At 39.4% G+C, this 23318-nt stretch overlaps 1 protein-coding gene across 5 annotated transcripts in view; it reads left to right on the top strand.

Moving 5' to 3' along the window:
• Positions 1 to 23318, top strand: part of ORC3 (origin recognition complex subunit 3) — a 62042-nt gene that overhangs the window by 1728 nt on the left and 36996 nt on the right. For all 5 annotated transcript variants that reach the window (XR_009245002.1, XM_058660908.1, XM_058660905.1 and 2 more), the window contains exons 2-8: positions 2013 to 2067; positions 11225 to 11322; positions 13738 to 13882; positions 16618 to 16722; positions 17651 to 17802; positions 19673 to 19803; positions 21570 to 21729. Coding sequence is in view for 4 of the 5 variants with exons in the window: in XM_058660908.1 (XP_058516891.1) it covers positions 2013 to 2067; positions 11225 to 11322; positions 13738 to 13882; positions 16618 to 16722; positions 17651 to 17802; positions 19673 to 19803; positions 21570 to 21729 (846 nt within the window). In the remaining variant the exon portion in view is untranslated. The remainder of the gene's footprint in view (positions 1 to 2012; positions 2068 to 11224; positions 11323 to 13737; positions 13883 to 16617; positions 16723 to 17650; positions 17803 to 19672; positions 19804 to 21569; positions 21730 to 23318) is intronic.

The following is a 23318-nucleotide window of genomic DNA, read 5'->3' as shown; positions in this document are numbered from 1 at the left end:
CAAAAATGATTTAAGACAAAGAAGACCAAAGATGTTTAAGTAATCTAAGATTCCCAGGAAGGACCATTTCTGACTACAGAATTGGAGAAAGTTTCTGAGAGTTAATTTTGAGCCAAACTTTTGGATAAAGGGATATGAATTTCTCTGACAAAAAAATGTTTGCAGGAAGAAACAGCCATGTGTTCCCTGTCAAGGTTCAACATTCTTGATTTTGTTTTATATTTATTTGAAAGGCAGAAAAGAAAGAGAAGCCTCTCATCCCCTGAATCACTCCCCAAGAGACCACAGGAAGTGGGACTGATCACAAGGCAGTGTCCCAGAACTCAGTGCATGTCTCCCGTGTAGGTACAGAAACCCGGCTGTGTGAACAGCCGTTACCTTCTGCCTCAGGGTATGCATTATCAGGAAGCTAGAATCACACCCGATAGGAGCTGTGGGTGTCCCATGTAGTGTCTTCACAGCTTTACCAAACACCCGTGCTTGATTCGCATTACATATTTGGTATTGATATTCTTTATCCCTGGGCCCAGCATGATAGCATAGTGGTTAAGGTCCTCGCCTTGAATGCGCCAAGATCCCATATGGGCACCGGTTCTAATCCCAGCAGCTCCACTTCCCATCCAGCTCCCTGCTTGTGGCCTGGGAAAGCAGTCGAGGACGGCCCAAAGCTTTGGGACCTTGCACCCGTGTGGGAGACCCGGAAGAGCTCCTGGCTTCGGATTGGCTCAGCTCCAGTCATTGTGGCCACTTGGGGAGTGAATCATCCCCCGGAGGATCTTCTCATGTCTCTCCTCTTGTCTGTATATCTGCCTTTCCAATACAAATAATAAATAAATCTTTAAAAAAATTCTTTATCCTCTAACTTGCGTAAAAATGGAACCTTTGAGTTTCAGCTGATTTTTTGTCATGCGTTAGATTAGGTCTCAAAGAACTAATAAAATCTGGGCCTCCCATGGGAGAGAAAGGAAATAAGTAGATAGTCCCCTTAATTTTCCTTCTGGGCCAGGCATTTAGTAAAGTGATGAAGGCACCACATGATTTTTGAGTTCTGGGCTCCTGACCTAGTCCTTTCCAGTACTAGTTGTTACAGGCATTTGGAAAGTGAACCTACAAATAGACAATGTCTGTATGTCTCTGCCTTTCAAGGAAATAATTTGTTGTTGTTGTTAAAGACATTTATTTTTTATTGGAAAGTCAGATATACGGAGAGGAAGACCATCCATCCACTGATTCACTCCACAAGTGGCCGAAATGGCTGGAGCTAAGCCAATCCAAAGCCAGGAAGGAGCCTCTTCCGGGTTTCCCATGTGGGTACAGGGTTCCAAGGCCCTAGACCGTCCTCAGCTGCTTTCCCAGGCCACAGGCAGGGAGCTGGATGGGAAGTGGGGCTGCTGGAATTATAATCGGTGCCTCTATGGGATCTTGGTGCACATGCAAGTTGAGGATTAGTTGCTAGGCTACCACGCCGGGCCCTCAAGTAAATGATTTTTATAGGAAGAAATTTGTTTCTAGAATTCAGAAAGAAGTGATATCATTTTTTTTTTTAAGATTTATTTACTTTTTTATTACAAAGTCAGATATACAGAGAGAGGAGAGACAGAAAGGAAGATCTTCTGTCCGATGATTCACTCCCCAAGTGAGCCGCAACGGCCGGTGCACACCGATCCGAACCCGGAAACCAGGAACCTCTTCCAGGTCTCCCACCCGGGTGCAGGGTCCCAAGGCCCTGGGCCATCCTCAACTGCTTTCCCAGGCCACAAGCAGGGAGCTGGATGGGAAGTGGAGCAGCTGGGATTAGAACCGGCGCCCATATGGGATCCCGGTGCGTTCAAGGCGAGGACTTTAGCTGCTGGGCCACGCCGCCAGGCCCGTGATGTCATTTCTTATATGAAAATTTATTCCTCCCTTCCATTTTTAAAAATTCACTTCTCCATAAAATAGTTTGTTAATTGTATATCTCTGCTGATAAGTTGCTTTTATTTTATGCTTCCCTCCCCCCTTCTTTTTTTTAGGGTTGCTTTGTGTTTAAGCCAAACTACAAGAAGAGAAAGATCTCTGTTCCAATAGGTGAGTGTCTCAATATCAGATTAGTTAGATTTTTGCCTCCCATGTCTCTTCAAAAAGCAGGCTGGAAAGTACATTGTCTTCCAGGTGTACCTAGCCATTCTTAATGATATTGTCTTTTCTGTCACCTCTTTGACATTGTTTCTTTCTCTACAACTTTAGAAGTGAAAATAAAAATCATTTCTACGAGAATGTCATTTCAATCCTTCATTAAGTAATCAAAACGTTTAGAGGTTAATTGGCTACCCAGATCATCACACAATGGGAGAAACGTTATAAAGAGAATGAAATATTGGTAATGCATGAAAGAATTGAAACTACAAATGTATATGTATATGTAAAAGTTATTCTTGAGTTAAACATACAAGATTGACAGATTTGACCACAGTTAAAATATTTGTTGTTGTATTTTGTATTTTGTTTTATTTCCAAGGGAAAATAAGGGCAGAAAAGCCATCTGTATAGAACCATTAGGCTTGGGGGTTATATGTGTACAAAAGAGAATCTTTCATGTTCTATCATTTTGAGAAAAAGATCAAAGTCCTTTATTTCTATACAGATTCTACCTGCTGGATCACAGCTTTATCTAATGACTTGGACTAGACGTAAAGAAACTCAGAGTCAGGTCCGGAGCCTGACTGACCTTATAGCATCGGCTCTGCTTGTGTGCCTTTTCCTAGCTCTTTGGAAAATGAAGGGTTAGACATGCTTATGGAGATAATTTTTCTATTCCTTTCCATACTTGTAAGCTAATATGTTGGACTCTGTGAGACACTTGTACATACCACCGGAAGATATTGTCAATGTCAGCACCTTAGGCTTGTATAGGCTCTAGGACTGAGTGTTCTGAGGGAAGGGAAAGCTGGGAGCCCGAGCAAGGACATTCTACTAGCAGATCTTCTATCTGCATTGACTTGGCTCAGATTTGCTCCCTGTAATCTTCCTCTTAATTCCACTTAAAGCAAGCTTACAGTAATGGAGTAGTTTTTTTAATCACTTACATATGCACACATTAATGAGATACATAGTAATCATTCAGACACACATGTCAGAAAGAGGGGAAAGACAATAATATGTTTAAAAGAAATAAAACCATAGTTATCATAAAAAGCCTTAGTGGTTTCCTGGGATTTCTTAGGGAATTGCCTGTAAAAATGGTAAGAGGGAATTTTTTGGAGTGATAGTAATGTTCTCTATTTTGTGTTTTGATTGAGAGAATGGTTTATGTGTTTTATATATATACTAAATTGCCAAAATGGGTGGATTTTATTACTTGTAAAAGGTGACTGCTGTCTTTTTATCATCTATGTTCAGATAAATGAGATAGAGTTCAGTGCACTTCCTTCATTTATCCCCAGTGGCAACATCGTGCAGTATCATAATCAAGAAACTGTCATTGATGCAATTATATTGCTCACATTTCTTTTCTGAAAAAGAGATTTATTTATATTTATCTGTTTGAAAGGGTTAGAGAGGAAGGGAAAGACAGAGGGTGAGTGGTTCATTCCCCAGATGGGTACAGCCGCCGGTGGGGGCCAGGCTGAAGGCAGAACGAGGAGCTTCTTCCAGGCTCCCACATGGATGCAGGGGCCCTGCTTGCTGCCGTCTCAGACCAGTTACAGGGCGCTGGGTCGGAAGTGGAGCCATAAGGATTCCAACTGGTGCCCGTGTGGATAGGAACGCCGCAGGCAGCAGCTTTACTCACTGTGTCACAGCACTAGCTCTTACTCAGCTTTTCAGCTTGGGGAACTGTGAAAGATGCCATGGCCCAGATTCTGCCCACTTGAATTGTTCTTATGTGATTGATTTATGAACAGTTTTTTTTAAGGATTTATTTATTTCTATTAGAAAGTCAGATTTACAGAGAAAGGAGAGACAGAATAATCTTCCGTTTGCTGGTTCACTCCCCAAGTGGTCGCAATGGGCCAGAATAGCCAGAGCTGGACCGATCCAATTCCAGGAGCCCAGAGCTTCTTCCAGTTTCCCACACGGATACAGGGTTTTGAGTCATCCTCTACTGCTTTCCCAGGCCGCAAACAGGAAGCTGGAAGGGAAGTGGAGCAGCTGGGATACAAACTGGCACCATATGGGATCGTGGCACTTGCAAGGCCAGAACTCTAGCCACTAGGCTATTACATCAGGCTCACAATTTATTTTTAAAACTGAAGATTGCTAAAAACCTATTGGAAATACTTCAGAGAAAAACTAAAACTTGTTTTCCTATTATCTATGAAGGAGACAGCATGCAATGATATATCATGACCAATGGCATTATAACTAATGCAATTGCTAGTTTTCTTTTGAATATTTACTGCATGGTAGACTATTCTAAATATTTGTTAATTTGTTTAATCCCTATAAACTGTTAGGGGTGGATGATGGTATCTACTTAAATGTATGAGAATACATGGACCCAGAAAGAATTTTCTCAGTGTTTCAGTGCCGTGAATGGTAGAGCTGGAATTTGGTCTCAGCCTAATTTCAGAGCCCATGGTCTAACTGACTGTTTCTTAATACTGCCTCTCCAAATAGAAGATAGAATTTTTGCTGAGTTTTTTTTAGATTTATTTTATTTTTTTTTTAGATTTATTTCATGAGTGCTTATCTTCCTGGGCTTCGATTTTTGAAGCAGATTGCCTAAAGGAGTAGGAAGAGGCTCTGCATTTTGCCCACCATCTGTTCCGTGACTTAGTCACTTGGGGGTACGACTGGGATAAGGCTGGCAGCTCTTCCTCTTCTCAGTTCTGTGATGACTACTCATCCAAAAAATAAAGGTCAAACAATTTATTTAATTTGTTTGTTTTTATCTGTTTAAATAAATTAGATTTATTTTTTATTATTTAGATTTATTTTCAGAGACAGAGTTGCAGAGAGAGGAGGAGAGACAGAGACATATTCTGGCTCCTGGTTTACTCTCCAAACGGCTCTAACAATTAGGCCATGCCAGTTCCAGGAGCCAGGAACTCCATCCAGGTTTTCCAAGTGGTTAGCAGTGGTCTAAATAGGTGGCCTTTCTTGCTGCTTTCTCAGGGAGCTGGATTGGAAGTTGAGCAGCCAGGACTCAATCCAGGGTTCCTAAGGATGCCAGCATTGCAGCGGGCAGCTTCACCTAGGCCAAAAACCTTTCCTGCTGGAAACTCTCTGTGCTAAATTTCAGCTGTAATTTATTTAGATTTGTCTACACTTTTTGATATTAATACACTCAATTGTATAATCAAAACCCTAGAAGTTAATTTTGTTTTTTATTTTGCTTGTTTAAGACCAATAGATACAGTTAGAATCAATGAAAATATTAGAGGAATTGGCCTTGGATGGGATAAGAGTGAATAGAGCATATCCACACTTCAGTGCTTGTCTTCCTGGGCTTCAGTTTTTGAAGCAGATTGCCTAAAGGAGTAGGAAGAGGCTCTGCATTTTGCCCACCATCTGCTCCGTGACTTAGTCACTTGAGGGGTACAGCTGGAAAAAGACTGGAAACTCCTTCTCTTCTCAGTTTTGTGATGACTGCTCATCCGAAAAAAAAGTGCCTGAGCACGAACTGGGGAATCAGCCTCAACGCTGTGGGAAGATCACGCTGAAGCAAGCACTGGGAGTGGGAGGCAAGGCCGGGGGAATCCTGACAGCAGGCAGAGCTCACGTGCCTCAGCTCCTCTCAGCGCTGATTTAGTTTTACCTGCTTTGTCTAGGAAGGAGAGAAGTCATGGAAAGAGATCAAGGGGTCCTGCTGCTGTTCCCTAATTCCTCAATGAATTTTTCATGTTGTATTTTGGTGCAACATTGTTCACACATAAAAATTTGTCCTGACCTGCCATTTTTAATATTCTAACCATTTTCAGTATATAATGACTTTGTTCTCTTTGAAACTACCTGATTATTCTCTTTTGCTTCTTAGTAATACAATGTTTCCTTGCTTTTTTTGTTTGCATTCTAACAATGTAACTTTGCCATTTTACCATTTGATGACTTCAGTGTATTCTAATTTTTTAAACTAAAAAATCAAAGCTTGCTAGAACTTCAGAGTCAACTATGATTAAAAAGAAAGTTTCTTAACGTAAGAGAATTTCTGTTTGAAACTCTAATTTGACAGCAGTGCTTGAGGTAAAATACTATGAGTAGAAATTTAGTGCCAGGAAAGATCTTGCTGTGGTGATAAAATATCTAGCATTTAAAAATAGAGAGTGTAGGGGCTGGCATTGTGATGTAGCAGATTCAGTCACTACCTGAGATACCAGCATCCCATGAGTGAGTGCAAGAGTGAGTCCCCTCTCCTCTGTTTCCAGCCCAGCTTCAGGCTGATGTTCCTAGGAAACAGCAGGAGATGGTCTGAGTACTTGGGTTCTGCCATCTGGGTGGAATGCTAGGCTCCTGCTTCAGCCTGGTGTAGCCCTGGCTTTTGACGCCATTTGCAGAGTGAACCAATTGTTGGAAAATTTCTTTCTCTCTCTCTTCTTGCCTCTCCTCTTCGTAACTCTGCCTTTCAAGTAAACAAAGAAAATAGCTTTTTCATTTATTTTAAAATTTTTAATGTTGTTTTCCTAGTTGAGAGGAATGCCTGCCTATGTGGGCTTCTGATTAGGATGGAGAGGGTCAGGCATGGAGGAATATGGGTAGGACACGTGTTTCAGCCTTTTTTTTCTCTTTCTCCCGTGTCCTCAGGGAAGGAGGGGGAAGAGACCACTCTTTGCTGTCAAACTACATCAGCACTGGGGAGGGATAACAGTCCTTTGATGATGCGTTGGAGACGCTTATGTGGTTCTAAGGGTGTTAACTTGAGTGGTTTCCATAGCCCTGAGACATTGTTGGTTTCATTACTTCAGAGTTGAGAAAATCTTTCCAAGGTCTGTTGGTTTAGAGTCCACCTTAGTGCATCCACAGGCCCAGACACTTGCTGCCAGCTTGACCAGGAGAATTGTCCAACTGGTTCTGTTTATGTCCTCTAACAAGGCAGTTGAAGTTCCCTGCTAACCTGGATGAGTTAGCTGTCAGATCTATCCAATCTCCCTGTACACTTGGGCAAATTGGTCACTGCACAGGCACCAGCAGTAGAACTCTATGGTCAGATTACATATCCTGTGATTTTTCCCTGTGGTCAGGTCTGAGTGTAGTAGTCCAGTTGCAGAATCCACCAGGAAATCTCATCTGGGGTGACCTTAGACTCTTGTGTGTGCCAGCCAATGCAGGGTCAGGTTTGGTCTGTCACCTGTACTAGCCAACACATATGCCAGTGGATGAGATTGGTCAGTTCTGCCTCAGCCACATATTTCACATGAATTGATGGGTACTGCAGCCAACTGATGGGTACCCAGCCCAGCCTACCACAGTCCTAGTCCTTACACATATCAACAGGTGCTGTGACCTAGGGGAAATGGCCCCTGTATCCCCACCAGGCATGCCCCCAGCTCTGATTTTTCCACATTCCAGCATCTTCTAAGGCAGGCCCAGCCCACATCTGATCCAGCTCTCATAAACACACCCTGGGGGCTGCAGCTTAGCTCAACCTGACCTGTTCCCAGATCTCCCCCTCACATATGCTGACAAGTGCTGCCACCTTGCCCAGAATGGCTGGTCCCTTGTCCTGGTTCTTGTGCTCACCAGCAATAGTACAGCATAGCAGGGGAGTGCCCAGCGTTCCTCTTCCAAGCATGTTCCCAGCCCTGGACCTTGCACCTTCCAGGGTGTATTTGCAGTCTAGCCTGACATGACTCATACCCAATCCTGGCACTCTCCCATTTTGTCTCTTGCACACCAACAGGTGCAGCATCTTGCCCAGCCTGGTCTGCTCTGAGACCCTCTCACCCCTAGTTCCAGCTCTCATGCGTATCAGTGGAAGTAGCCACCCAGCAAGGGATTCCCCGAGTTCCTGTTCCAGGCCTTCTCCTAGCTCCTGGTCTTGTGTGTGTCAGATGGTGCTGTAGCCTAGTTTGAGATGGCCTGCCCCTTTGGTGTTCACCAGCAGGTGCTATAGCCTGGCTTAACCCTGCCTGTCCACAGTCCCAGCTCCCACTGGCAGGTACAGCAGTCTAGCCGAGTCTGGCCCACCCCCAACTGTCATATGAATGAACTGATGATGCAGTCCAATCCTGGCCTGTGCCCTGTCCTGGCTTTCAGTCATGCCAGTATGTGCTGTAGACTGACCTTGCTCGGCCTTGACCTCAGACCTAGCTCACACATGAGCCAGCAGGTGCTGTAGCCCAGCCTGGCCTGGCACGCTCCAGCCCCAACTGTCGCACTTACCAGCAGGAGATGTATTTAGCAGGGGAGTTACCCAAGTTCCCCTACCATGCCTGCTCCCAGTCCCGGATTGTACACGTGCCATTGGGTGCTGCTGCCCAAACTATCATGGATGACCCCTAGTCCTGGCACTCACCAGTGGGTACTGTGGCCTAATCTGACTGGTCCATACCCATTCTGGCTCTCACTAATGGGTTCTACAGTCTGAGCCACCCCAATACCCAGTTCTTGTGTGACCCAGAGGGTACTGAGCCCTAACCCAGCCTAGGCTTGCTCCACACCCCCAACTTTATCAGTGGGTAGTGGGAAATGTTATTTAGCCCAACCCAGGTCTCCCATGTGGACAAGTGCTTTGGCCTGACCCAGACATGGCCTCCAGTTTCCTCTCTAAAACACTGCATATCAGCTCACTTGCCTGCCTGTGAGTGCACTGGCCTAGTCAAAGGAAAGCCCCAGAAATCATTCCTTCCCTGTCAAATATGCCCTCAGCAACACCCACTACAAATACATCCCCAGGCCCCTTTTCCTGGGCAACCTGCAGTGCTCCCACATAGGGAGTGGGATGGGCATGTCCAAGCTTGGACTTCCCTGACTTCCCCATTTATCTTAAAAATAATAATAGTGGTAATAATAATAATAAGAATAAGAAGAGGAAGAAACTATGCTGGCATACTTGTACAATTAACAAATTTGGCATTAACCAGGCCCAGAATACCCATCAGCTACTGGGTGCTTTTCTCCCAGCACTGTAATGCCTAGGTACAAGGCAGCCTAGGCAGTTACCTATGCCTGAGGCAAACAAAATATTTTTAAGAAAATACTATATTGCCTTAATCTACAGATTTGATTTTACCTAGGTAAAAACAGCATTCTAATGGTTTTTGAAAAGTGAATTGCTGTGAAATTAATTTAAAGAATGGCCTAATTTTTTTCAAAAAAAAAAGAATTTATTTGGAAACAATAGGAAGAAGAACCAGATATATTTAATGATAAAATGTACTGTATTCAAAGGTATCACAGTTAAAGCAGTGCAGAAAGTGGTGTGGGTTGGGACCTACTTTATGACATGGTAGGTAAACTTGCTGCCTTTGACACTGGAATCTCATCTGGGTGCTGGCTAGAGACCTGGCTGGACTACTTCCAGTTCAGCTCCCACTAATGTGCCTGGGAAAGCAGTGGAGGAGTATGGCACACGTGCTTAGGTACCTGCCATGCGTGAGACCAACAAAAAGCTGGCCTTCACCCTGGAAAAGCCCTGGTCACTGTGGCCATTTGAGGAGTGAACCTGGAGATGAAGGATGTCTCTCTTTCTGTCCCTCTCTGTAACTGCTTTTGAGATAAATAAGTCTTTAAAAAAAATGTACAGAAATACAGTTGGGTTCAGCACAAAGAAAGAAAATTTATCAAAGTATACAAGTATTTAGATTACAGTCCATCTAATTGCTGGGAGAAAGTATAATTATTAAATTTCCAAAAATTTTGAAGATGTATTAATTTATTTATCTAAAGGGCAAGAATTACAGTGAAAGAGTAAACGATGGAGAGAAAAATCTTCCATATCTTGGTTCACTCGCAAAATAGCCACAGTGATCAGAGCTGGGCCAGTCTAAATCTGCCTTTCAAGTAATAATAATACTACTACTAATAATAAATACATCGTCTTTAAGAAAGGAAAAGCAAATATATGCAACAAAGTGTACTGGGTCTTAGAATAGCAGCAAATAATGAAACACACTAATAATAAATGTTATGTATCTTGAACCAGAAACATTAAAACTGTTATAAATTCAAAAGTAAATGATAGAAACGGTCTTAAAGATTAAAGGCATTTTCAGGAGCCCTGAGTGGTCCCCAGAAACAGAAGAACAGTAAACTTCCTTCGGAACTAGGGAGAGAAGCTTTCTCTGGTCCTTGCCTGGTTCCAACTTTGGGTCCCCACCCTCTCTTGCAGTGACCATCAGGGTCACTCCGGAGCCCCCAAAATTAGATCAGATAGACAGAGACCAATAAGGAAAGCTTAGAACTGACAAGAAAAAGTCAGCTTGGACTACCATATACCTTACTAGGTAGGACACAAAGATCAGTTACTCCTCACTAAGATACTGAAGATTTCTCTGCACATCCCTCCTAAAACTGTTCTGCTCCTCAATTGTTAACATATGGCTTGTTAGAGGTATAAGCCTGTTTGAACTATCCTAAATTTTGCCAAGTTCAGTAGAAATCACGCTTGAATACTTTAAGCTGCTAAATATATAAATAAAAATAGACACGAGAAAGCTGAGTAGTACCATATAACTATTTTAAGGTGTATAGCAGCCGGTTGTGTATAAACCGTAATTGAGATGTCAGTGAAGTAGTTACAGGATGTGGTTAAGAACTTGCATTTTTTAACCTACTGGTCACTCAGTACCATGTCAATTAACTTCACGATATTGTAAATTGTAAAAATTGTGTAGTGGCTTTTCATTGGAGGGGATGATATTCTGCCAACTCTGGTTTCAGACCAGCGATGGTTTCCCAATGAAACTATTGAACTGATATGGACAATAAGATGCTGGACTCTACGCATGGTCCATGCTCACAATGAAGGAATCATGACTGGTTATGATCTGTATTACTGGAACAATGTGGAGGAATTAGATGTTTTGGGAGGGGTTGGGGGAATCCCAGAGCCTATGAAAGTGTGTCATAAAATGAAATAAATGTAGTTTAAAAAAAAGATTAAAGACATTTTTAATCTTAATACAATTAATATGGTAGAATAAGATAAGTATAAATATAATGTTGAATATTGCTTATTTTTAAAAATCATAAGTAATTACATATTTGATGCATATAAAAATTTGATTCCTATCACTTACTTTGTACTTTAAGCAGTTTTTAAGTTTAACTGTGTAAAAAGACAAACTGATTTCCTTCTGTGTTTTAGAGGACTATTTTGATACAAAGAAAAATGCATCCGAAGACAGTAAACTTCGATTTGAAACTTACCAATTGATGTGGCAACAGATGAAATCTGAGACTGAGGTGACTCTTTTGTTTGTTAACTATCTTTAATATCATAATCACATATTTGTTACTTTCCTTTTTCTACTAGTTTATGAGAAAACTGATTAATGTAGGAAATATTGGTCCAGAAGAGTCTTTCTGTTCTGAAAACACATTTTAAAGACTAAGTATTGCTACTGGGACATATGTTTAAGATAGCTGCTAAGGCAAGGAGCTTTCAAATGCTACACTGTTAAATTATTCATACAGTTACATATGTCAAAATGAAGCCCTTTTGGCACTATTGGCTTAATTCTCCTGTATTCTTTCCTCATAACTGGTTATCATGTTCTTTATTTTCCAACATTGAAAAATGTGTCTGGCACAGCGAAGGGGGAACACTGGTGCCGGCAGCTTGAGTCTGCAGCTTGTTTAATTTGATCATCGCAGTGTCTCATGTTTTGGTGTGGAAGTTTCAGGGAGAATATTTGTTCTGCATTACATCTCTGCTTCCCACAGTCTTTGTTATTTTATACCTAGTGGCTTTGTATGTTGGCAGAAGTAAACAACCTCTGTAAAAAGGATACTAAAAGGCTTATTCAAGGCCCAGAATATGAGTGACATAGCCTCTGAATAAGTCTTGGAAGTGTTCCAAGGTGGTCAGATTCTAGTCAGAATTTCTTTATTTCACAAGAGTAATTTTTCCTTTATCATTACACAGTGAAAATTGATTTGTCCTGAACAGGTAAGTAGAGTTGTGGGCAGAGTTCCTGACAAGTTGGAGACTACTGTGTTTAGGTCAAGATTGGTTAAAAGCATCTGCAGTGAAAAGAATTCTTTTTAATAAGGGTATTTCTGGGAATAGGTAAGGAAGATATAAAGAATGAAGAGTTGCAAAGGTTCCTCCACGTGGCTGAGTGAAAACTCGCCCCATGTGCATATCCCCTGTCAGATTGCCCTTTCAGTTGAGGTAGACCAACTATGAATAGTTTTCAGACAAGCTCTCAGTAGGTATTCCTCTTGAATACCTTGCATGCTTGTTAAGGGCATTTTGTGCTCAGCTCGCTCATGTATCCATGTATCATGTATCCATAGTTTCCAGTTTAGGCCCTCTTCATTTCTTACCTTGGCTTGTCAAAATATCCCCCACCTGGTGTCTCTGACTGATGTCAGACTCTTGCTGTGCCATTAACTCTTAAGGCACCGTTAGTCAAATTTGAAAAACCTCTTCTGGGCAAATATAGCCCTGTCCTAGACTCCAGGGGTTTTCTGCTCTGCCCTTTTGCCTTGACCTGATTTTCATCAAACTGCTAGGTTATCCCTTCTTAACCTTGAATTGGCCATGTATCTCCTTCACATTCCTCCAGTAGACTTCCTAGAGGATAAAATCCAAACCTTTTAACACCATGTGTATTTTCTCTTAGTCTGATCTCATTTCTTACCACTTACGCTTAGTTGTGTTTGTGGTTCTCCAGACATTGGGTGCCGACATCTTACCTGGCCTTCCCTACTCCTCATTCTAACCTTCCTTTACCTCCTGCCACCTCATCCATCACCTACAACCTATGAGGTCCTATTTTTGGCCTAGTTTCTTCCCTCTTGGAGAGCAGAAACTGTCATTCATAGGTGGCAAGTAAATGTTGAATGAATAAGTTAGAGGGATTGTTTTAAATCTAGAATCCAAAGACCATAGCACTAGTTATTGGCGGTGTATGGGAAAGTCATTTTTTATTCCATCTTTCTTTTAATAATGTAACATGTAAACTTTGGAATTGGATCTATGACAATTTTCTTTTCAAACCTAGTGAGGGACATCAAAATAGGCAGCCCCCAAAATATACTTCTCCAGCATACTTCCAGATGGCTGCTCAGAAGGACTGCAGACACAATAATGGCTCTGAAAAAGCTATCCTTTTGTAAAATGACAATTACATATACCTCCAAAAATTAATGTGAAATATAAGCAGAGACTTTTCTGTCTGAGATCCCTCAGAGATCTTAATACAGAAAGAAGGCGTTGAGGATCAGACAACTAGATGTGACAGTCATTATGGCTGGTAGCCTTCTGATGACTGTTTGCATAATAAAGCAGCCTGTACATTTGGTGCATTTTTCTCCCTTAACCCTTCATAGCTTGCTGAACCATTCCTTGCCCTTCCGCTAAACCTGAAGCCCCTGTTTTTCTGTGTAGCTCAAAGTGGTGTTTAAATTTAAACCATGTGGCTCTTTCTCATGCTTTGTATATAGTTTACATGTTTCTTCATATTAATAAATTATTTACTTTTTTTCACCAGTTCACAAATATTGATGCATGCATGCATATATTGCTAGTTTCTGATAGACAGAAATTGCTGAGCGGTCAGAGAAAAAAATTTTAAACTTTCTATGCTGGGAAAGTTGTATCAAATTTCTACTAGTAATTTTAATTCATAAAGTTTTGCATTTTATTTGTAGCGGCTACAAGAGGAATTAAATAAAAACCTGTTTGATAGTCTAATCGAGTTTCTGCAAAAATCTCATTGCGGATTACAGAAGAGTTCAAGGGATTGGGGTTTTCAGATAAAACTCAGAGAAATTCCAACTGCTGCTCTTGTGCTTGGTATGTTTGTATGTGTGTTTGTTCATAAGTACATATGTATTTACATTTTAGTTTGGGTTATATTATTGAGAATATTGATAAGTAACTTTTCTTGAGCAACCTGTTTTGTCTCTTATTTACAAATTAATGAAGTATAATTTGCTTTGCATATTTTCAAACCTAATAAAACTTTTGTACTGATCATTTATATGTAAACTAACAAAAAATGATTCAGCTAGTTCTTTATTCAGCTTTTTGCAGAAAACAAATGGTTTTATTCTTTCTTAAATATATTGTGAAAATGTATGAATTTGGTAGTAAAGACACCTATTATGTTAGTAGATTTGATTCTTATGCTTTTCAAAAATATTATCTAATGGAGTTACTCTGTCACATTCATTTTTCTTTCTGTTTTGTTTTTCAATTATAGATTGTTTCCTTACTTTATATTAACTGCCTTTAAAAAAAGATTTGTTTAAATTGTACCTAAGCTGCTTTCTGATTGTAAATTTCATGGGTACTAATATCATTATTACAACTTTAACAAACATTTGAATTCTAGAATAATGGGAAAAGTTGATTGGAAATATCAGCAAATTTGCACCATTGGTTCTTAATACAGAGTTTAATTTATTGGGATTCTAGACATGCTCTTCTTTTACTTCCAATTATTTATTAAGCTTTATTACTCTCATGGGCTCTGAGGTAGCAAATTCTTCTGTTTAATATTGCTTCTAATTGTGTGGCATTACCCAAATCTTATTCAGATATTCTGGATAATACTTCTCAAACTTTCATATACCTACAAATAAGCTTTAGGGGTTCTTGCTAAAATGCAGATTTTAATTTATAAGTGTGGGTAGGCCTGAAATCTTACATTTTAAAAATTCGTCTATTTGAGGGCCCAGCTTGGTATCTTAGTGGCTCAAGTCCTCACCTTGCATGTGCTTGGAATTCCATATGGGTACCAGTTCATATCCCAGCTGCTCCACTTCCATTCCAGCTGCCTGCTTGTGGCTTCAAAGTGCAGTGGAGGATAGCCCAAAGCCTTGGGCCCCTACAGCCATGTGGAAGACCCAGAAGAAGCTCCTGGCACTTGGGGAGTGAAACAATAGGTGGAAGATCTTTCTCTGTTTCTCCTCTGTAAATCTGACTTTTCAATCAAAATAAAAAGTATTTGAAAGACAGTGTGACAGAATGAGAAGGAGACAAAGATGGACAGAGATCACTCTCCAGGTAGTCCCAATGGCCAGGGATGGATCAGGATATGGCCAGGAGCCAGGAACTTTGTCTGGGTCTCCCTCATGATGTCAGAGGCCCAAGCAATAGGGACATCTTTCATTGTTTTCTCAGGTATACCAGCAGGGAGCTGGATCAGAAATAGAGCAGCTGAGTCTCAAACCAGCACTAATATGGGATGCTGGCATTGTAGGCAGTGGCTTACATCTCTGCCCTACAACACCAGCCTCCAGAAACATAATCATAGCCTATATACATGCTAGGAGTAGTATGATGTTAATAAAAAAAAAATTTGTACTGAAAGAATGCTTAAACAAATTTACACATTTTTTTCTTTTTTTTTTTTCAAAAATTATATAAATGCATTTAAAAGTAGTTTGCCAAAAGTTGTCATTTAGAACTCTTCTGAAAAACAACAAAGGATGTTTAATGCTGGCACAGAGAATTCTGGAACTTTTTTCTTTGTAAGTAATGGGAACTTTAGAGTAGCAGTCTTCAGCAATTTGAGGGTATCTGCTGCTGATGTCTGTCTAAGCACTAAGGACTTTCTAGAATTCATACTGTTGTTAGGAAAGGTGTCAGTTAACAGAATTCTATGCAAAGCGGTGGAAAAGTTTGTACTTATTTCCAATAATTGTGTGCAGAGCTCTGAAACTGATTTATGACCACAAAAATGGTTTGATAGATTCCAAAATAACCTGTATTTTTTATTTCTTCTGAAATTCTTCCTTCAGAAATCAGCTAAGTATATCATTCTATTGTATACACTAATATTTTGACTGATATCATGATTGGCTTCTCCTCAACTGTTAAGTCAATGCCACAGTTTGAAATTTATAGTATCTTGTTTTTGAATGATCATTTTTTAAAATCTTTTGGATGATTTAGTTGTTTATTTCAAAAGCAGAGAGACATGCAGAGATAGAGAACTTAAATCTGTTTGTTCCCTCTTTAATGAGCACAACACTCATATCTGGTCTAAGCCAAGAGCTCAGAAGCCACGAGTCCAGAGTTTCATCCGAGTCACCTACAAGTGGCACGAACCAAATACTTAGACTCTCTTGTCTGCTCAAGTACATTATCACAAAGCTGGGTGAAAAGCTGAGCAGCCTGGACTCCAACAGGAGTTTAGATGGGATGCTGATATTTTAGGTGCTACTTATTTCACTGTATTACAGAACCAGCCCCTTTAATAAAGGGCTGTATTTAAATTTAATGATGTAATTACATTTGTCCTAAAGATGTTTTCAAGGGTCAGCAATATATCCTCAACTTGATTTTTTTTAAGAGAAATTGTGGCAAGCAGTTTTTATGATAAATCAGTTGTATACACCTTCATGTAATTATTGGTTAGTATACCTCCTTACACAGGGTATTTTCTTGGTTTTTACTACTAGTCGTGTTTTAAATATTACTTTGTAGTCTTTTGATAATGTTAAGTTATCTTTTGATTTTAAATTATTACTGAAATGGTGACAATTAATAAAAATGTTGCTAACTGATTGGTTATCCCGTAGGTGTGAATGTCACAGATCATGATTCAGTATTCCGAAGTCTAACAGAGGTCCTTCAGAATACTGTCACACCACATGTAGTCTCACTGCAAGCTAAAGATTGTCCAGGTAAAATATAAATGCACAATTAGTTCAATGAGATGGTACACATCTCCCTTTTCCTATCCCTTCCCATGTAGACAAAGGGCATTGTTGGCAGGTGAAATTGATTGGCTCCCAGAGTAATCTCCACTGTTGTCATACTCTGCCATTTTTTGCTTCCTTTTTTGCAGCCATGTTCCTACCATATCAACATCACATCTATACTTGCCCAGTAATTTTGCTAGATTGTTTCTGAACTCAGTGAATCAAGAGAGCAAGATTTAGGGCAGAGAGCTGAGAACTGGGAAATCGAAACTCTTTTTAACCCAAGAGAGAATAGATTACATAGATTCGTATTTACAGCAGTATATTGAAATGCTACCATGATAAAAAATAATCCCTTGACAGAGCCAGTCTTGAGTGTCTTCAACCATCTTCACCCATAAAGGGGATGTGATACACTAAAATTTATATGGATTTGCACTGATATAAATATTTTACATACTTTATTTCATAGTCATACTAACTGGAAATGAATAAGTCTTAAATATATGTTTAAAAATCACTATAACGGAAGGTTTGTAAGCAGGAAAATGATTCATGTAAATACCACTTTAGTTTTTCTGGGGAACTTGAAAACTCTGTTGTCTAGTATAATTTAAATTCCTGCTTCTTCTAAATAACTTACAGTTGTCATGTTTATACATTTGTTTAGTTTGTTTTTTTTTTACAGATAATACATGTAAACTTTAGTCTTGTCCTTAATTATGAAAATTATGTAGTAACTAGAGGATACTAAAGAGCAGTAATAGTTAATGTGTTGAATGTTTGTTAGTTACATTGATGGTAAATATACAATGCCATGTTTTACTCAGATTGTTTCTTTACTGATCAGGAAGTTTTGGGGCTTTAATTTTAACAGGAAAAAAGCTATCTTATTTTTCCTGTTCTACAGATATGAAACATTTTTTGCAAAAATTGATCTCACAGTTGATGAATTGCTGTGTGGATGTAAAATCCAATGAGGAAGGAAGTGTTCATGTCACCCAGAAAAGGACACATTATTCAATGGATTTGCTTTTTGATTGGTATAAGACTGTCACACAGGTAAATATAAACAGATGTTTTTCTCTCAGAAAATTATCTTGTAACCTATGGGACTTGGAATTATATTGGACATAATACTGTATTTCTCTTTTACTATGCGTTTTTACAGAAATATGTTTTCACAGTGACTGTTTTAAGGATACTAGAATTAAAAATAGTTCTTTTTATTATTGTGTAACCTAATCTTCAATAAGTGGCTAAGTTCTTTAATTGACATTTTATTTGTGGAAAATGCCCATCCCATGACCATAACAGAGCATCAGGAATTAATCTATTGCAAATTCTGCCTCTAGGTACAACAGCTGTAACTTTAATATACTACCTCCTAGGTTCATTCTGTCTCTGTGACAATGGCTATAACTTTAATGTATTATCTCTTTGGTACCTCAATATTTGTTTTAATGCAGTAGACAATCTTGCTAGTATGTATTGTACATTGAATCCTATGAGGAATAATCATGTATTATTTAAAGGAAATCTGATTTGTTCCATGTTTAGAGTTCTTGGAGTTGATGCTCTATAAGTGTATTTAAAGTCAAATAAAGAGAAATTCCATTCTGTGACAGCCTTGGTGAAAATGAATAACCTTGGTGATGCCAGATAACTGCAGCATAAAGCTACAGCCTTGCTTGGTGATGCTGTATAACTGGAACAAGATGGGAAAACCGTACTATGACAACATTTTCTACTTAATCTTTTTTGCTATAGTCATCTTAAATGGTTTCATTTTACTTTCTGTAGGAATTAAATGAAGTTTAATACTTAATGTGATTTGTAATTTAAAATTTTCTGGGAATCTAACACTACTTAAAATTGATAGTAGGTACCTTTAGAAGATTATATTTTGTGCAGGTGGTCCCCTCCCCCCCATCTTTTTAATTGTTTAATTTATTTCTTTGAGAGATGCAGAGAGATAGAGACACAGATAGCGAGAGCTGCAACCTCTGGTCTTGACAAATCTCTGCAGGACCCAAAGCCAGGTCCTGGGGATGCCTATCAGGTCTCCCCTGTACTTCAGCTCTCACTGCTGTCCTCTGTGGTCTGCAGCAGCAGAAAACTGGAGGACTGTGAAATTTCACCATAGCAGAGCAGCAAGTACTGCTGTGCTTTATGATTTTTAATCAAAAATACTAAGGCCTGTTTAGGCAAAATACCATATGTTTCTGTCAGTAGAAAAGTAAACTTTTAAAAAAGATTTGTTTATTATTCTATTGGAAGAGCACACTTATAGAACGAAGGAGAGAAAGATCTTATTTATAATTTTTGCTGAGAGAAATGACAGGAACAGTAGGAAGAAGATTTCCTACAAAATTGATTCTTCTGGGCCCAGTATGATACTCCAATTGAATAATCCTTCCCCCTCTAAGCTCCAGGATTCCATTATGGATGCCAGTTCATGTCCTAGCTGCTCCAATTCCCTTCCAGCTTGCTTCTTATGGTCCAGGAAAGCAGTAGAGGATGGCTCAAAACCTTAGGACCCTGCACCCATGTGAAAGACCCGGAAGAAGCTCCTGGCTACTGATTTCAGATCAGTGCAGCTCCTGCCATTGTGGCCACTTGGGAAGTGAACCAGTAGATGGAAGATCTTTCTCTCTGTCTCTCCTCTCTGTGTATCTATCTTTCCAATGAAAAATAAATCTTTAAATAGTTTATAAATATTCTGTATGTGATTTTCCTGAGCCTTTTTCTTCGTGGTATTATTCCCAGGTCAGACAGAAAGATTCTGTGGAAATTAGTTTCTGTTATGTAGAAGAAATAAAAGAAACAATGTTACTGTGAAATGTGAAGGAAAATATATCAACATGTGACACTGCACCCTTGGGTGGGGTGGTTTAATATTAACTCCTTCTTTCCATAATGGCTTAAAAAGAAGGCGGAGCCAAAACTTCCAAGCAAGAAGAGGACTACTTGCCAATGGCAGTCTCCCCCTGTTGTGCTCGTCTTAAAGGACATGGAGAGCTTCACCACTAAAGTGCTCCAGGACTTCATCACAGTCAGCAGGTAGATGGCGCGTCACCTGGGTTTTTGCTCAATTATTTTTATTTAGAAAACATATTCTTTTTACCTCATAGAACGTAATCTTCATTTTAAGAATGACTGGACAAAATTCAAAGTGATGCCAAATTCTTCATTGTTGAATTTTCAAAGACAGCTCAGTTTTTTCATTTGCTTCTTGACTCAAGATGAAGAATTACAAATTTAACCTGTTTTTAATGAACTTGGGAAGGCAATAGCAAGTATAATTTATTCACCAAGGTCTCCTGTGCATTCAATGGGAAAAGCTCCTCCAGGTTGAGATGGTTTATCAAATCTTTATTTGCTGAAGATTAGCTATGCAGTCTTTGGGGCCCTGATTTGCAAATAGCTTTACTGAGCAAGAATATTTCCTAAATAACATCAGCTTATAATTATATTTTCCTAGTAAAAAACTAATATATTTTGACTTTTTCTTTATGTCAATTTAGTAGTTAATTCCTTTTGCCTAAAACCACACTGTGTTATAATATACTTTTAAATTATCATTGTTGTTATTTTTTGCCTTCACTTCAAAATTTCTGGGTGCTAGGACTTTCCTTAAAACTGACACTGAACTACTTACCATTCTGAGGAATAAACAGTACAGAAAAGTTGTACTCCTTTGACACTCAGGCTTGTGGTCTGTCCGCTGAAAGTAAAGAGAAACTTCATGATCAGAGAGGCAGATGCTTTACTCCTGTGAAGGTGGTAATCTATATACCTGGAATAGTGGGAAGCACTGGCTAACAGGAGAGAGCAGGCAGTCATTAGTCCTGATCCCCGGGAGAGTTCTGTCTGGGCATAGCCCTCAAAGATAGTGCTGCTCTACTCTGCAGAAGGTATTTGTGTTCATCCTGATAATGTTAAGAGTAGAACATGTTCAGAGTTTCAGATTGTGAGCAAGTGATGAAGCATTTTTTAAATGATGTTCAGTAAGACCCTTTTATATCTGTTTAAGAAAAGTTTTGTTTTTTAAGATTTTATGTATTTGAATGGCAGATTTACAGAGAAAGAAGCAGTGGAGACAGGTGTCTTCTCTTTGCAGTTTCATTCCTCAAATGAGTGCAGCAGCGGAGCCATTTCGTCCCTCATCTGGGTGACGGGAGGCCCCGTAGTTGCACCGTCCTACACTGCTTTCCCAGGCAAATTAACAGGGTGCTGGTTCAGAAGTGGAGCCACCAGGACTCAAATGATGCCCATTTGGGATACCGGTGTTACAGGTGGCAGGTTAACTCATTTTACCACAATGCCAGCCCCTCCAAAAAAGCTTTCTGTTGTTGGCTATTATGGCTACATCATGTATTATGTACTAGAAATGTCTAAAAATAGAATAGGTTACCTTGCATATTAATGAGCTCCATGTCTCTGAATTACTGAAGCATAGGTTAGATGGCCTGTAAGGAAGATTACAGGTAAGGTTCAAACTCTGAGGGAAAAGTCAAATTGAGTGTAATCTAATACCTCTTCTAATTTGAGATTGTATAGTGGTTGGGCTCGGCACTTGTTCTTTTAAGTGATAGGAATCATTAATAGATTAATGGATTGAATTTAAAGCTGGGATATCTTGAAAATAACCACTGTGTTGCTTCAACAGAAAAAAATGAATGCTCTTGAAAAGTTTAGGATTTAGTATGATTTTTTTGGCAGTACCTTAGAAAGTGGGTGATAAAACTTGTTTTATCTTGAAATACAACATAATGAAATGTGTTTACTAAAAAGATTTTATTTTTGTGTCTTTCTTTGCAAACTAGTCAACATCTTCACGAATTTCCACTTATACTCATTTTTGGTATTGCCACATCTCCTGTTATCATTCACCGGTTGCTTCCTCATGCAGTATCATCTCTTTTGTGTATAGAACTGTTCCAGACATTATCTTGCAAGGAGCACCTGTCTTCAGTACTTGATAAGGTAAAAATGAGAAGTTTGACCAATGAAATAGGATGAAGGAAAACTGCTGAGAGTGGATTATAAATATAAATGTCAGTGATAGACCATGGCATCTCTTGAGTGTGAATATTGAACATAGCCCTTTGCTTATCTTACTAGCTTCATGTAATTACTTTACATTTCATAAGTAATTTTGTATAAACTTTCTTGTAGATGAGCATAAGCTTTATGAATGATATCATATATGTCTATGTATCTACAAAAGCCTGTAAAGTACAGGTTTTAAAAATAATTTTATACAATTTATAGATGGAAATGTATTTTAACTCTAACATTTTACAGAAAGTGGTTTGAAGCTTTTAATAGATTCTTTTCTGAGTATCATGCTCATCTGAACAACAAATAAATATTAAAATTTTCCTAGACCTCAGCTACTGTAAAACCTCTACTTAAATAAAAATAGGGTGGGGCTTCTCCCTCAATATCCCCCTTTACCTCAGATACAAGAAGGAAACAATATGGACATAATAGTCTTACCCACTTCCCTATTGCCCCTGAACCTTTTTACCGTAATTAACTATGTAAAGATTGTCAACAATATAATTTCAAATAAATAAATAAAAATAGGATATTTTCCTGTTGAGCTTTTACAAATTTTTCCTAGACTCAGTTCCTTTGAAATGTGCTTTTTATTGCTTTTGTAAGGTAGACTGATGACAACCTTATTTACTAATCATTTTTCATTCCTTTCATTATAACAGTAGTATTTATATGATTTATTGACATTTTATTTATTTTTTAAAGATTTATTTATTTTACTACAAAGTCAGATATACAGAGAGAAGGAGAGACAGAGGAAGATCTTCCGTCCGATGATTCACTCCCCAAGTGAGCCACAATGGCCAGTGCTATGCCGATCTGATGCCGGGAACCAGGAACCTCTTCCAGGTCTCCCACGCGGGTGCAGGGTCCCAAAGCATTGGGCTGTCCTCGACTGCTTTCCCAGGCCACAGCAGGGAGCTGGATGGGAAGTGGAGCTGCCAGGATTAGAACTGGCACGCATATGGGATCCCGGTGCGTTCAAGGTGAGGACTTAAGCCGCTAGGCCACGCCGCCGGGCCCAATTTATTGACATTTTAAAATTGAGTTACTTTCACTTTATTTATAAGCCAGGGAGAGAGAAATCTCTCATCTACTTGTTTACTTATTGAAGTACCGGGCCAAGCTGAAACCAGAAGCCTGCAGCTGTGTCCATTTCCCATGTGTGTGGTGGGGACCCCAGCACTCAGGACATCATCTGCTGCTCCTGGGATGTGCGTTAGTAGGAAGCGGAATTGGAGGCAGAATATGTTGTTTCTTGAACCAGGGTCGTGTGTGGGGTTCCCAAGTGGCACCTTAGTTGCCAGGAAAATTTTTCTACTGACATTAGTTTAAAATAGTTTGGTGTACTAAAATTCTGTTGCACTTCTACAGCTAAGCCTAGTATGACATATTTCTCCCTTTTTCCTCCCTCTCTCCTTTCCTTCCTTTTCTTCTTTTCATTTTCTGTTTGTCTGAGAGAAAACTAATTCACTCCCTACATGCCTGGAGCTGGAGACTTCACCTAATGG

Source organism: Ochotona princeps, chromosome 1 (genome assembly GCF_030435755.1).
Source record: "Ochotona princeps isolate mOchPri1 chromosome 1, mOchPri1.hap1, whole genome shotgun sequence".
In the NCBI taxonomy this organism is placed as follows: Eukaryota; Metazoa; Chordata; class Mammalia; order Lagomorpha; family Ochotonidae; genus Ochotona; species Ochotona princeps.
Note: the sequence above shows the minus strand (reverse complement) of the source record. Positions and strands in the feature narration are given on the sequence as shown.